General features: G+C 32.7%; 1 protein-coding gene across 1 annotated transcript in view; it reads right to left on the bottom strand.

The window, feature by feature from the left end:
• The window catches only part of CSPP1 (centrosome and spindle pole associated protein 1), a 133,531-nt gene that overhangs the window by 93,999 nt on the left and 26,452 nt on the right, over positions 1-13,080 (bottom strand). Inside the window, exons 4-7 of the mRNA XM_008074323.2 lie at positions 8,950-9,053; positions 4,693-4,773; positions 3,330-3,428; positions 1,904-2,343 (exon numbers count right to left, since the gene is read on the bottom strand). Of these exons, the coding sequence (XP_008072514.2) occupies positions 1,904-2,343; positions 3,330-3,428; positions 4,693-4,773; positions 8,950-9,053 (724 nt within the window). The remainder of the gene's footprint in view (positions 1-1,903; positions 2,344-3,329; positions 3,429-4,692; positions 4,774-8,949; positions 9,054-13,080) is intronic.

Genomic DNA, 13,080 nt, shown 5'->3' with positions numbered 1-13,080 from the left:
CCTCAAAATTTTCAAGAACAAATAAAGTCATTTCTCCTACCAACCACTCCGCCTATTAAATATAAATTATTGGATGACATTAATTTTTTTGCTGAAAATAAAGTATCTATAAATCTGAAATCTAGAAAGTCAATTTTAGCTTCCCTTATCACAGAGATATATGAAATATCATTTGGAGATATGAGTTGGTATATTAACAAAATGAAAGTATCATACAATATGATTTACATTTTGAAGAAATACTTGAAACTCTTTAACAAGAATTATTCTCATTCAGCCTCATTAATCTACTCTTAAAATACTATTTGGAAAAGTTTACACAGAAAGAGTTCATTTAATTCATGGGATACATAAAAAAAGATAGTTCCCAAATAATTAGGATGAAATTTATATGAGTTCATGTATAAATTTATCACAGGGTATAATTATAAAATAGAGTAAAATATATAAAATACAAAGCAGCAACCACCATAATATGTTTCATAAAATTCCAAAGCTAAAAGGTATTATATTACACTCTAAGGGTAGACAAACAGCATAAAGAAAAAAGAAGTTTTCATGTACAAAGAAGATATCACCAGGAGTCCAAGATTACCTGCAGTTACCCAACTGAAAGTTCTTTTAGTTTAGGCAGCCTTTGACTATCTTCAGATATAAGCATTTTCAAATATAATACATTGTAAGATTTGAAGAATTTTCTGAAGTACAGACAATTAGATTCAGGTCAAAGAAACTACAATTGGCATTCCAAAATTCTAAACCGTCACTCAAATTACCTAAATCAAGGTATATATTAAAAATATTGTGTGAGTAGGACATTAACAGCTGCAGAATACAGAAGACAAAGAACTGTATTGTTATTAACAATTAGAATACAAAATGTGCATCATTACTCCTAAGGAAATGTTTTTAAATGCTTTAAAAGTATCTATTAGTACTAAAAAATAAAGCAGGTCCCATAAACTGCTCAAAATTTAGGTTTAACCCTTGTCAAGTAAACATACCAGACACAACAAACATGGGACCCTGTGCTATTTCTATCCCCAAATCAAGTTAGGTTAAACTATGGAAGGAAAGCTTCAAGTGCAGTATTAAGACAAATATGACTTAATAATTAAAACTTCATTGTAGTAGTTAAGAAATTACAAATAGTGTCACAAAAACAATCATTCAAAGGAAACAAAGAGCATCTGAAATTCTGATAAAAAAAACTTATGAATACAGGAATAAGCTATATTTCATGTATGTTAAGGTATCCTTTTATCCATATTTTAACATCTGAAATTGGAATTGCCACCAACCTGGTTTTAAGTCAAATTATAGCAGAGGGAAGTTATTTTTCTCCTGCCAGTCATACAGGGGGACTATGAATCAAGAAAACTGAATTCTTGCCTAAAGGTTTTTTGGACACTACTGGCAGCATGAATTCAGACTGGGAACCTGAATTAGTATATTGATTTGCATTTCAAATTCTCGTGAAAGGTTGTCTGTTCCTCTTTTTTTTTTTTTTTTTTTTTTTTTTTGCTATTTACTTTTAAATATGTGGGGTACAATTCAGGATGAGGTATACAAGTGTTTGTTTTGTTTTGTTTCATTCCTTCCATTCAATGCCAAGGTTGGGATGTGCATGCTTCCTTTCTATAGGAATGTCAACTCCCCATTCATGTACTTTTACATGAAGCGTGCAGCCTTTCAGTGTTCCAACTTTATAACAAGGCCCCCACCTTGAGTATTTTCTTTTTACCCTTCAGTGACACATAAAATAATGGTGCATCTTAAAACTGATAGTATCTTAGTATTAATCAAATACGGTAAATCAAATGAAACCACTTCTCCATGATGATAAAAAGTAACAACAACAATATTAAGCAAATAAATAAAATAAGAATGAAGTTGTAAATACCTGTCATTTGTATACACTCTCAAAAGTCTTCTATCAAAATCACTTTCATATCTAAACCTTTCATCCATTTCTTCACTTACTTCAGGATCTTGGTCTGGTCTATAATGCTGTCTATCAAAAATATGATCCTCATTAAATCTGTGAAATCTTCTATCTGGAATGCCAGCCTTGCTTGCAAACCTGTGATGTTTTGTACTGAAAATGTCCACTTCTTCATTAGCTTTTTTAGTAATTCTTCTATTCCTTAATTCAATTTCATCATCAAGTTGTCGATATCTGTCCTCCTCTAGTCGTCTTTGGTTCAGAAGTTCTTTATATGCCTCTGAAGGAGTTAAGATATCTCTCCTAGGTTCCTCTGAATTTTCACAAGATGTTTGTATTTGTGAAGTTAAGTCACGCTTGACTTGACTAATAAGTTTTTTATTTCTTTGAGTCTTATGCTATTCAATTAAAAAAAGGAAAAATAAATAAATCTTAAGATACTATCTCTTAACAGGTAATTAAACCCTCAAATTATGCTTAGACTATTTATCATCCAGCTATTTATCAAACAGCTTTGATGTTTGTTTAATTACACATAAAAAATATCTTTTCTTGGCCAGGTAGGGTGGCTCACACTTGCAATCCCAGCACTTTGGGAGGCCAAGGTGTGAAGATTGTTTGAGCCCAGGCATTCGAGATCAGTCTAGGCAACACAGTGAGACTTCATCTCTACAAAAATGAAAAAAATTAGCCAAGAGTAGTGGCTTATGCCTGTAGTCCCAGCTACTTGGGAGGCTGAGGCAGAAGGATCACCTGAGACCAGGAGGTCAAGGCTGTGGTGAGCCATGATCTTGCCACTGCACTCCAGCCTGGATGGAAAAGGAAAAGGAAAGGTCTTTTCTTGAAGAAAAAAAAAAAAAAAACTTCAAGGAAATTTTTATCTTTCAATAAAACTTATTAAAATATCAATACACAGCAGGCAATAGTAATATAAATAAATGACTATAAAAAGAGAGGATAACCTAAATGCACAAATTACTATCCCAGAAAATATTAGGCATATTTTGACAGTTAAATATTACTTCAAAATATTTCAAATTAGATTCCTTCTCAATAAAAAGAATACAGAAAGTGGCAAATGTTTTGGCCCTGGAAACATCAACCAGTCTTAAATTTGGAACAAAGATATATAGCTAGAAATTGTCAACACTTGAAAAATCACTTAATAAAACTGATCTCTAAAATTAAATCTCCCCATTTAGGTTAAATTTTAAAAGGTAGGGTAAGTTCTAAATTTTAAAAGGTAGGATAAATTCTGCAATATGAGATAGAATAATTTCTAAAACTATTATTTCAATATGTTTGGTTTAATTTGCTTAGTTTTCAATTATTTACATAAAAACCAAGTAAAATATCAAAGATTTACTTTAAAAGCAAAACCTACCTCAGTACTTTTTTCTACCTGTCTGAACTTTTCACTGGATTCTTCCTTACCCCTGAGAAACTGATTGTATTCTTTGTTACGTTCAAGTTTCAACCTTTCCTTAAAATGGAAATCAAAAGGCAATGTTAATTTCAACATCAGAAAAAGTACATACCTTAATGTCAAATCAGAATCACACAAATCAGAGCTATTACCCAGAATCAAGCTTTACTAATAATTTCAAAGACAGATCACTGCAAGGCAGGGGAAAATAGGAAGAGATCTGAGACCAAGAGTATAGCTCCCCAGGTCTTGCCAGATGAGGATACACATGGCTACATGCTTTGGTCCATTAATACGTGAGGTCTCTAATAAAAGGGAGATGCTTTGTTTATGAAACATCTCCATTTCATACTCCAGTAGTTACAGTGATTAGATGACATTTTTCAAAGAGCTAGGTCCCATAAATCCATAGATCCAGGTTGCTATCCTAAACAAACCAGCAGTCTTAAGCAAACCAGATATATTCTGCCAAAAGCACCCACAGATAAATCTCTCCCCCTAGTAAATATGATGGAGATCTATCATTAGTATGCTTCCAAGAAGATATGACAAGATTACCTTCTCAGGGGCATCTCCTCCCCTATCTTCCAACCCACTCTAAAACACCTGCTGCTAACCATTTCTTTCCCAAGGTTAAAGAAAGATCTTCATTATAAACATAAAAAGGTAAAAATTATCATAGATTCCAAAATATTATAATGAAATGTTCAGTTAAAACACAAATATATCGGGAAATGTCCCTAAAACAGCACAATCTTAAACAAAATACTAAAGAACCTAGGTCTGTCTTTTGAAACTTATAACTTTCCATTTTGTCTTATATGCTATTTCATGATCTCTGATGTACTCTGGGAACTGAATCTCTATAAGAGGTGTACAGTGCTTTATCATTATCAGCTCAAAGAGTATGGACATGTATCAGTGACATGACAGAAACACACTTTCAAAGAGCTCCTACTCTCACCCCACATAAAAGTTCACTACACTGTCACATCTACTCAGTCCAATGATAACTATGTCACATGGCATAAAATTCATCGCTCAGAAACCAATGCTGAGAAAAACCAAATTCCAAATATTCAATTAAGTGTAAACGCCTACAATTAAAGAATCAACATATTAAAAAAATATATCACATCACACAATTATAAATGCAATGTTCAAAAAAATGTTTTAAACAGTGCAACTAGAGACTCCACACATTCGTGAGAAAAATTCAAGTATGGGGAAATGATTTCATCTTCTGTTGCTTTTAAATCAAGATCATGATTTTGATGCCTTAGAAAACTGATACCCACAATAACTATTCCTACCCACCTACCTTGGCAGATAACCTCTCACCAATAGGAAGGGAAACTCCCAGAGTAGATGGATCTGTTTCACCCGTGGATAGAAAATTTTTCTGTATATATACACATTAGAAAAATATATTACCTAATTGTCTTTATTAAATGTGTCTTTAAATTCTATATTCTAAATTAGTGTTACATTATGCAGAGCAAAAGAATGAAATGGAGATGAAGACAGAAACCACAAAGCAACTGGAAAAAAGAGAATTTTCTTCCAATCAACTCCCCAAAATCAGGCCTTAGTTTTCATTTGTAATACATAAATATTTATTGATTCAAGATGATTTAGAAGCATAGAAAAAAAGAGAACTTTCCCAATTCATATTCCACCTCTAAGCATATATTCTTCCTTCTCAGTACTCCACTGTTCTTTTGTTATTAAAGCAAATTTAAACTTCCTCAAAAATATCCTTATGCATGCTACAATAGTGGGATTTTTTTTCTATCGTCCTTACAATTATATGAGTAAATAGCTACTGAAACGCCAACAGACTTAAACTATGAACATTGTATCTTCTTGTTTCCCTCCATTCTTGTTCATTAAACATTTAAGTAATACAGTATAGTAAACAGAGCACTGAACTAGCAGTCAGAAGACCCAGGACTTACAACTAGCCCCAACACTTACTAGTTGTGTAACACTTAAGCAAGTCACTTAATTTCTCTGAGGCAGACTTTCTTCTTCTGTAAAATGAGAATAGTATCTATCTGCTCTGCCTACTACCATCTACTCGCCTCTGCATAAAGATCAAGGAGGATAAAAATGTAAAATCTCTTTGAACACTATAAATCAAATACAAGGGACTAGTAAAAAATATAAGTCTCCCAACTTTCTAGTACTGTTACTTAGTAGTCAAATAACCTGGAATAAATTACTTCTCTGCCTTAGTTTCTTCTTCTATAAAACAGAGATAATGCCATCTACACATCAATAGGTTACAAAGATTAACCTAATCAATACTTGTTAACCTATCTAGCTCCATGCTGTTTATTTTTTCATTAAACAAGCAATTATCAACAATCTAATAATTCCCAGATACTATTTTAGGTAGTAAAGATACAAAGATAAGAATATGTTCCCTATATTCAAGAGATTTACAATTCAGTTGGAGAAACAGAACATGTAAGCAAATAACTACAATACTAACTACTACAATAGAATTATATTCAAAACATTAAAGGGAACAGAGTAATCAGTAAAACTGATTAATAAGTTTCATTAAATCTGAATTTACAAATTGGTTACATTACAAAAGCTAATTTGAAAGTTGGTTTTGTGGAACTCTGAACTTATCTGACAAAGAAAACAAGACATTCAAGCATGGGAATCTGACAAGAAATAATAAACATAATGGAGAATAATAGTATATAGTATGCTAGAAGGGGATAATGGCTGTAACAAAAAATAAAAAATAAAAGAACAGGCTACAGATTAGTGCAGGCTTCTAGGGGATGAGGGTAGGAAGAAATCAGGAATTCCCTTTTGAACATGGTCTACATAAGATAGCAGGTAGATTTTTAAGTGAAAATGTCACCTGTGCAGCCAGATAGAAAAGTCTGAGGTTCAGGACAGAGGTCTGGACTGGAGATATTAATGTACTAATTTAATTTAAAAACTGTTCTTCTGAGAACATGGCCTGTCTGTGTTTAGATGATCAAGCATCTTTTTATCCTAAAAACTAGAAAGGAAATAGAAGTTGTCTGCTGGTTTTAATGACTCTTCTTGGACAAATTTTAAAATGTAATTTTTAAAAATTTAAGTATCCATGCAATCCAAAAGTTTGGAAGCCACAAAAAGCAGTAGGACTTGGAAACCGTGAATATTCTATGGTTCCAGGAATCAGCTGTCACCTCCTCATATCCTACGTAATTTTCTTTTTCCCTTGGTTTCCTTTCCACTCCCACCTTCTCAAATATCAACCAAAGACTATCTCTTATTATAAGGAAATATCACTTCTTTGCCACAACTATACTCTTAATAATCCAACAAACTCCTTCACAGCTCTTTGAATTTAAAAATCTGTACTCCTTGATCTCTTTCTCTTTCACTTTCATGAAGGCAATTTCTTCTTACATCCCCCACCAACATTCTTTTCCATTCTTTTTTGAAGCCTTAGACCTATGAAGTAATGCAAAATCTACAAGTAAAAATGGTAAATATCTGAAAGCAGAGGAAAACCCTATACCAGAGGAAAAACCCACCCAGTAATGAGAGGTATGAAATGGGAAGATCATGAGGTATAAGGTCAGGGAGTCATGCTGAGACATACAAGGCATATGCCAGGCAAAGAAATGTGAAATTTTATCCTGAAGGCACTCAGGATACTGATATATTTACATCAGCTAGGGACAAGATCATTATGGAAAGTACCTTGGAGAATGGACTAAGAATTTGTGCAAGAAGATCAGTTAAGGAGTTGTAGCAATAATTTAAGGTAATAGGTGAGAGTCTCTACACGCAGAAGTAACAGTCCTAAAATAAGTTATCACGCTCTTCAGAGGCTGCTTAAGAAAGTATAAAGCTTCAAATGCTTCACCACAGCCTACTCCATATAACAAGTTAAAAATCTGCTGCCTTCTAATCTGATCCTATCCTATCTATCATCATCATGATTTCTTGCTACACTCAAAAAGAATGATATTCTGACCAGTCAGGTTGGTAGACCTAATATGTCCCATTCATACAAAGCTAAAGTCTACCCTCCAAGTCCTTCTTCATTCTATGTTCTCCATCTGAAAAGCTTTCTCTCTAGATCATCCAAATTCTACCTATCCCTATGCTGCCTTACAAAATAATAAATCTTACTATGAGGCCTTTCCTGATCATTATGTCCTTCCTGTAGCCATCACTTTCTGAAGTGTATAAATGTTATCTCTATTAGTAGATTCTAAGCTCTAAGAGCTGACCCATACCTGAGTACGTCTACAAGAGTTTTTAAAATGTTAGTTGAATGGTGAATGAATGTGTGAGATTCTTTTTAAAAACAGTTTTGTAAAATTATAAAACTCTCTCTTTGCTTTCCTATATAAATTTACAAATGCAACCCACAGATTTTGTTACAAAAATATAGAGTAATCCAAATTCTGGAAATACATAGTTCAAAATACTGTAAAATATCTTGAATAGTCTACTATTCTATTAATCTTATTATGATTAGCATAATTTGAGGAACAAAAACTAGCATGCTGAAAACAGTAGACTTGCAATTGCTGCAAAATATTTATAAAGGAAGCATAAGAAAGCAACAAAAACAAAAGCAATGCAGGAATCAAAAATAACGATTGTGTTAATGGAAAATTATAATGTGCAGATTATCATCTTGCTAAAAGCAAGGTACAAAATGGTACCATTAGAAGTCTCAGTATCACAAATGAAGCTGTTTTCTAATTGGCATGAATCTCATAAATGCAAATGATTGCAAGCTGCTAGATCTGAAGGAAAAAAAAAAACAGCTAAAGAACATTTTGCAGGCAACCCTACCTTTCTTTTTGCTTGTGTAATGCCCTGAAGTCAAGGGAAACAAACCATTGATAAAAAGTACTTAGTCAAAGTTCATTCTCTCCATGTGCAAATCAGAATACATAAGAGACCATTTGTATACATTTGGAATAAACACTATAAAGCAGTGAAAAACTAAAGAATATCTTGGAATATCATTATGATTATTTAAAATAATTTTATAACCTAAACAGTAAAATGCATTTTGAAACTTACAATAAACCTTTATTTCAGCTATTATATAACTTAACAAAATATACTTAAAAGAGAGTTCTACTAAGTAAAACACGAGCTCATAAAACAAAGACTTTGGTGGTTAAACAAATATGCTAAATGAAATTTTATGTTTGGCTCACAGGAAAATTAATAATTAGAACTCCACATGTCATTTTAAAACATGACTGAGGGTGATGTTGGGGAGTGGGAAATCATATGGGCTACTTTAAAGCGTGACAAATTTACAGAATACATGAACAACCATAATTAACAATCTTATTTAAAATTAGAACCCAAGGGTCAAGAGTCTGTGTTATTCCATGGCACCAGTTCTCACACCATTTTTTCTCTATCAATGTCAGTGTCATATGTCGCTTAACTTTGACTACAATACTACTTTGCTATATATCACTGAAAACTTAAAAATTAACACATTTGACTAATATCTTATAAAATCAAATTTAGAAAATGAATCCTGAAACATAAGACTCAATTCATTAATAAAATTCATTACCTGAGTAAGATAGCGTCTGTAATCTTGCCGCAATTCTTCTTTTAGTTTATGCTTCTTCTGTTCATAGTCTTCCCCAAGTGGTAAACTTAATCCATAATCAATTCCTAGAAAGAAAACAACTTCTTAGGATAGTTCATCTTCAAACCAATCTTAATAAAGTTATATCTCCTGTATACTGTTACAAAGCACAGTAGGAAGGACACGCCTATGTTGATTCTGAGACTCGGTTTAGGAGACATTTTTTTATTGAAAATGCCTCAAAGAGTAATACACCTTCACATAGTCTAAAACATCATTCTCACCCACAAATCCTAGTCACTGTGTTCTTCCATCCAGAACAGAAAACTTGTTCTGTTTTCTTCCAAAGATTTTTCTTTTTTTTTTTTTAAGGAGACAGGGTCTTGTTATGCTGCCAAGGCTGGTCTCAAACTCCTATCACTTCAGCCTCCCAAAGTGCTGAGAGTACAGACTGAGCCACCATGCCCGTCCCCAAAGATATTTTAAATGCATCTATAAATAGATATTTTGTATCATATATGTATTATATATGCTTATGTGCACTATTTTACTTTCCCCCCATTAAGATAAATAGTCCTGCATTTTTTGCTATCTTACTTTTTCAAGAATAGCAAAACTAAAGAAAAGAAAAGCTAACTATCTGTACTTCTCCACTTAATTCTACTCTAATTTCTATAAAAATAAATACCAACAATTATAATGTATCTTTTTCAGCGTAGAAAAATTAATAGTATGAATTTTATCATACAAGAATATCTTTACCAAAATAACATGTTTCTGAGAAAAATGATTAGGGTCCTATATTGCTTATGATAAAATTTCCGAAAAATTTTAAAGTTAAATCAATTCCAATTTCACATGAACGGATGGTTAGTTTTTCATTGGGGTAAGATATGTGTAATATGAAATTTACGATTTTAGCCATTTTTAAGTGTATAATTCAGTGACATTAAGTACATTCACAATGTTGTGCAACGATCACCACTATTCATTTTCGAATTTTTTTTCAACATCTCAAACAGAAACTTTGTAAATGGATGCTAATTTCTGAATAAAGACTTCCATTTTGAGTAATGTTTTCTACTACTCAAAAATAGAACTCAAAAATCAAATTACATTTTGGGATAATGATAATGATGATGACTGTACAACTCGTAAATATACTAAAAACCAGTGAACTTTACATTTTAAATGGGTAAATTTTATGGTATGTAAGTTATATCTCAATAAAGTTGTTTAAAAATCTAACTGTCATGAAGCACAGACATCAGATGAGTATTCAGATATCTAAAGTCCATCTCCCTTTTTCAGTATATATAACGCTATATAGTATAAAAAATTATCATTTCTAAACAAAATAAAAAAGGTCCTTAGAGATTCATCTATAAGCACCATAAATGAAATAACTGATTACAGTCTATAAATTGCCATAAAAAATCACCATTTCTGTATCATATTCTTCACAATGCAGCTCAATGATGGGAACTTATCATGAATGTGTCATAGCTCTGCTTTATTACATCACTAAAATATTTCAGGGAAAAAAAGGTCAAAGTAGTATAAATATAAAGGGATGTCTACTGATTCCTCATAATACTAAATTCCACTTTCCACTATCAACACTGGAATTCTTTTGATAAACACATCTGTTCTATTTAACTCCTTGATGATAGAGGGTATGGCATAGGATTTCTTAGGGACACCTCTTACACATGCTTCTGACTCTCTTCCAAAAAGGATCTAAAAAATTCCATATGCCTGGAATTTTAAATTATCCTAGAAAGAAACTCGTTCCTCTAAAAGGAATCTAAAGCTTATTTTTAAAGATATAAAGTTTAGGCTTAAGGCGATAAATAGTTTTGATTCTCATATTCAGAATGGAGTATCACATATAAAACTAAACTACAAAATCCTGAAAAAGTCAAACAACAACAGACACTGGCATGGATGTGGAGAAAATGGAATGCTCATACAGTGTTGGTAGAATTGCAAACAGTTCAACCACTATGGCAAACAGTATGGATATTTCTCAGAGAACTAAATACAGAACTCCCATTTGACCCAGCAATCCCATTACTAGGTATCTACCAAAGTAGAAGAAATCGCTATATTAAAAAGATACCTGTATGTATATGTTTATTGCAGCACTATTCATGATAGCAAAATCACGAAACCAACCAAAGCGCCCATCAACAATTAAGTGAATAAAGAAAATACAGTATATATACACACTCACACACAACTTAATACTACACAGCCATAAAAAAAGAAGAAAATCATGTCCTTTGCAGCAAAATGGATGGAGCTGAAAAACACCATTCCAAGTGAGCCAAACACCGTATGTTGTCACTGATATGTGGAAGCTAAATGGCCACAAAGATGAAAACAGCAGACACTAGAGACACTAAAAGTGGGGAGAGGAGGAAGCGGGGTTCAGAAGTTTCCTAGTGGGCACAACGTTCATGGTCTGGGAAATGAGGCATCTGAAGCCCCACCCCACCAGTACACAATATAACGTAATAAACATGCACGTGTACCCCTTAAATCTAAAATTTTGTAAAGCATACAAAATAAAAAAGAAGTCCAAGATCATTTTAATTGCAAGATAAACTAAATTACTTTTTCATACTTTTCCTACATATACGCCTTAATCCATGGGGAAGAATCAAGTTTCAACGTACACCTAATCATTCCTTCTGATATTCTATTATCTCTGCTGACTTGAACTCCTTGTGACTATTGCCACATATCACTGCCTACATAATAAAAGAAGAAATTTTCAACTATTAAAAAAGATCCATGAAAGCTAGGCCCATGCTTTATTCAACTTTATAATGCTTAGCACACAACCTTTACCCACAAAAATGATCATCAAATAAATATATAAATGAATATATAAATGAATGCCTGAGCAAGAGGAAGTAATGAGAAAAGTAGAAAAAAGAATATACTATTCTATGCTGGGTGCAGTGGCTCACACCTGTAATTCCAGTGCTTTGGGAGGCTGAGGCAGGAGGATCATTTGAGGCCTAGAGTTCAAGACTAGACTTGGCAACATAGTAAGAAAATATCTTTACCAAAAAAAAATTTTTTTAAGTTAGCTGGACATAGTGGCGGGTGTCTGTAGTCCCAGCTGCTTGTGTGGCTGAGGCAGAGGATCACTTGAGCCTATGATCACACCACTGCACCCCAGCCTGGGCAACAAAGCAAGACTCAGTTTCTTAAACAAACCACAAAAAATAACACTTTTCAAAAATATTTTTCACAGTGTTATTTAGCATATTCACAGAACACACTATTCTTAATATTTCATTTCTGCTTTTAGCAGTCTAACTGCATAGAGGACTAATAACTAATAATCAAAGGTACATATCTCTACTCACATAGAGTCACAATGGATGCTCTATTGTGTCAAGGAGAAAACAAGAATGCTGCAAAGCTGATACCCCCAACAGGCTCAACTTTCCCATGCCAGGAACAGGCAATTTACAGCTTTCTGAAAAGTCAGGTGTTTAAGGTGACTTCTACTGTTTTTCACTTCTACTTGGTGGGTTTATGTGGAAGAATGGAAAGAAAAATAGGATTTCTTTTCATTTAAATTACTGTCCACATTAAGTTCAATGATTGATTCAAATAGTATTGTAATATTGTCTTAGCAGACAAGTAACAATATATAATGCCCTCTTAATTATTTATAATTTTATTAATTTAATGTTTAGTCAAGAGAAAACACTTTTTAATTCTTATTTTTGTCATCTGGTACCAACATTTTATGGTATTAGAGGTACAGCATGGAACTAAAGAACTGTATAGAACAATTTTAATATTCTATTCATTTTTAATTATCCATTAACAATAGCATCTCTATTGACTTAAGGAGCTAAGAAACATGGTGAGACTTACTTATTAAGCTGTTGTCTTCTGATGTCTAGTGGCAAGTACACCATTAGTGTCATTTCAGGGTCATTTGAAGTGATGTCACTTCATGAAGTATAATATCAATGACCCTAAGATAGTTAACATTATGCTTCAGAACTATAATGATTAGAAGTATTTGGTCTCTATAGCAGTTGTGGCTTAAATAAAATACTTAAGACTAAAATATACAATCTT

This window comes from Carlito syrichta, unplaced genomic scaffold, assembly GCF_000164805.1.
Source record: "Carlito syrichta isolate Samal-C Ts95f unplaced genomic scaffold, Tarsius_syrichta-2.0.1 Scaffold316389, whole genome shotgun sequence".
NCBI lineage: Eukaryota > Metazoa > Chordata > Mammalia > Primates > Tarsiidae > Carlito > Carlito syrichta.
This window is presented reverse-complemented; position numbering and strand designations above follow the sequence as displayed.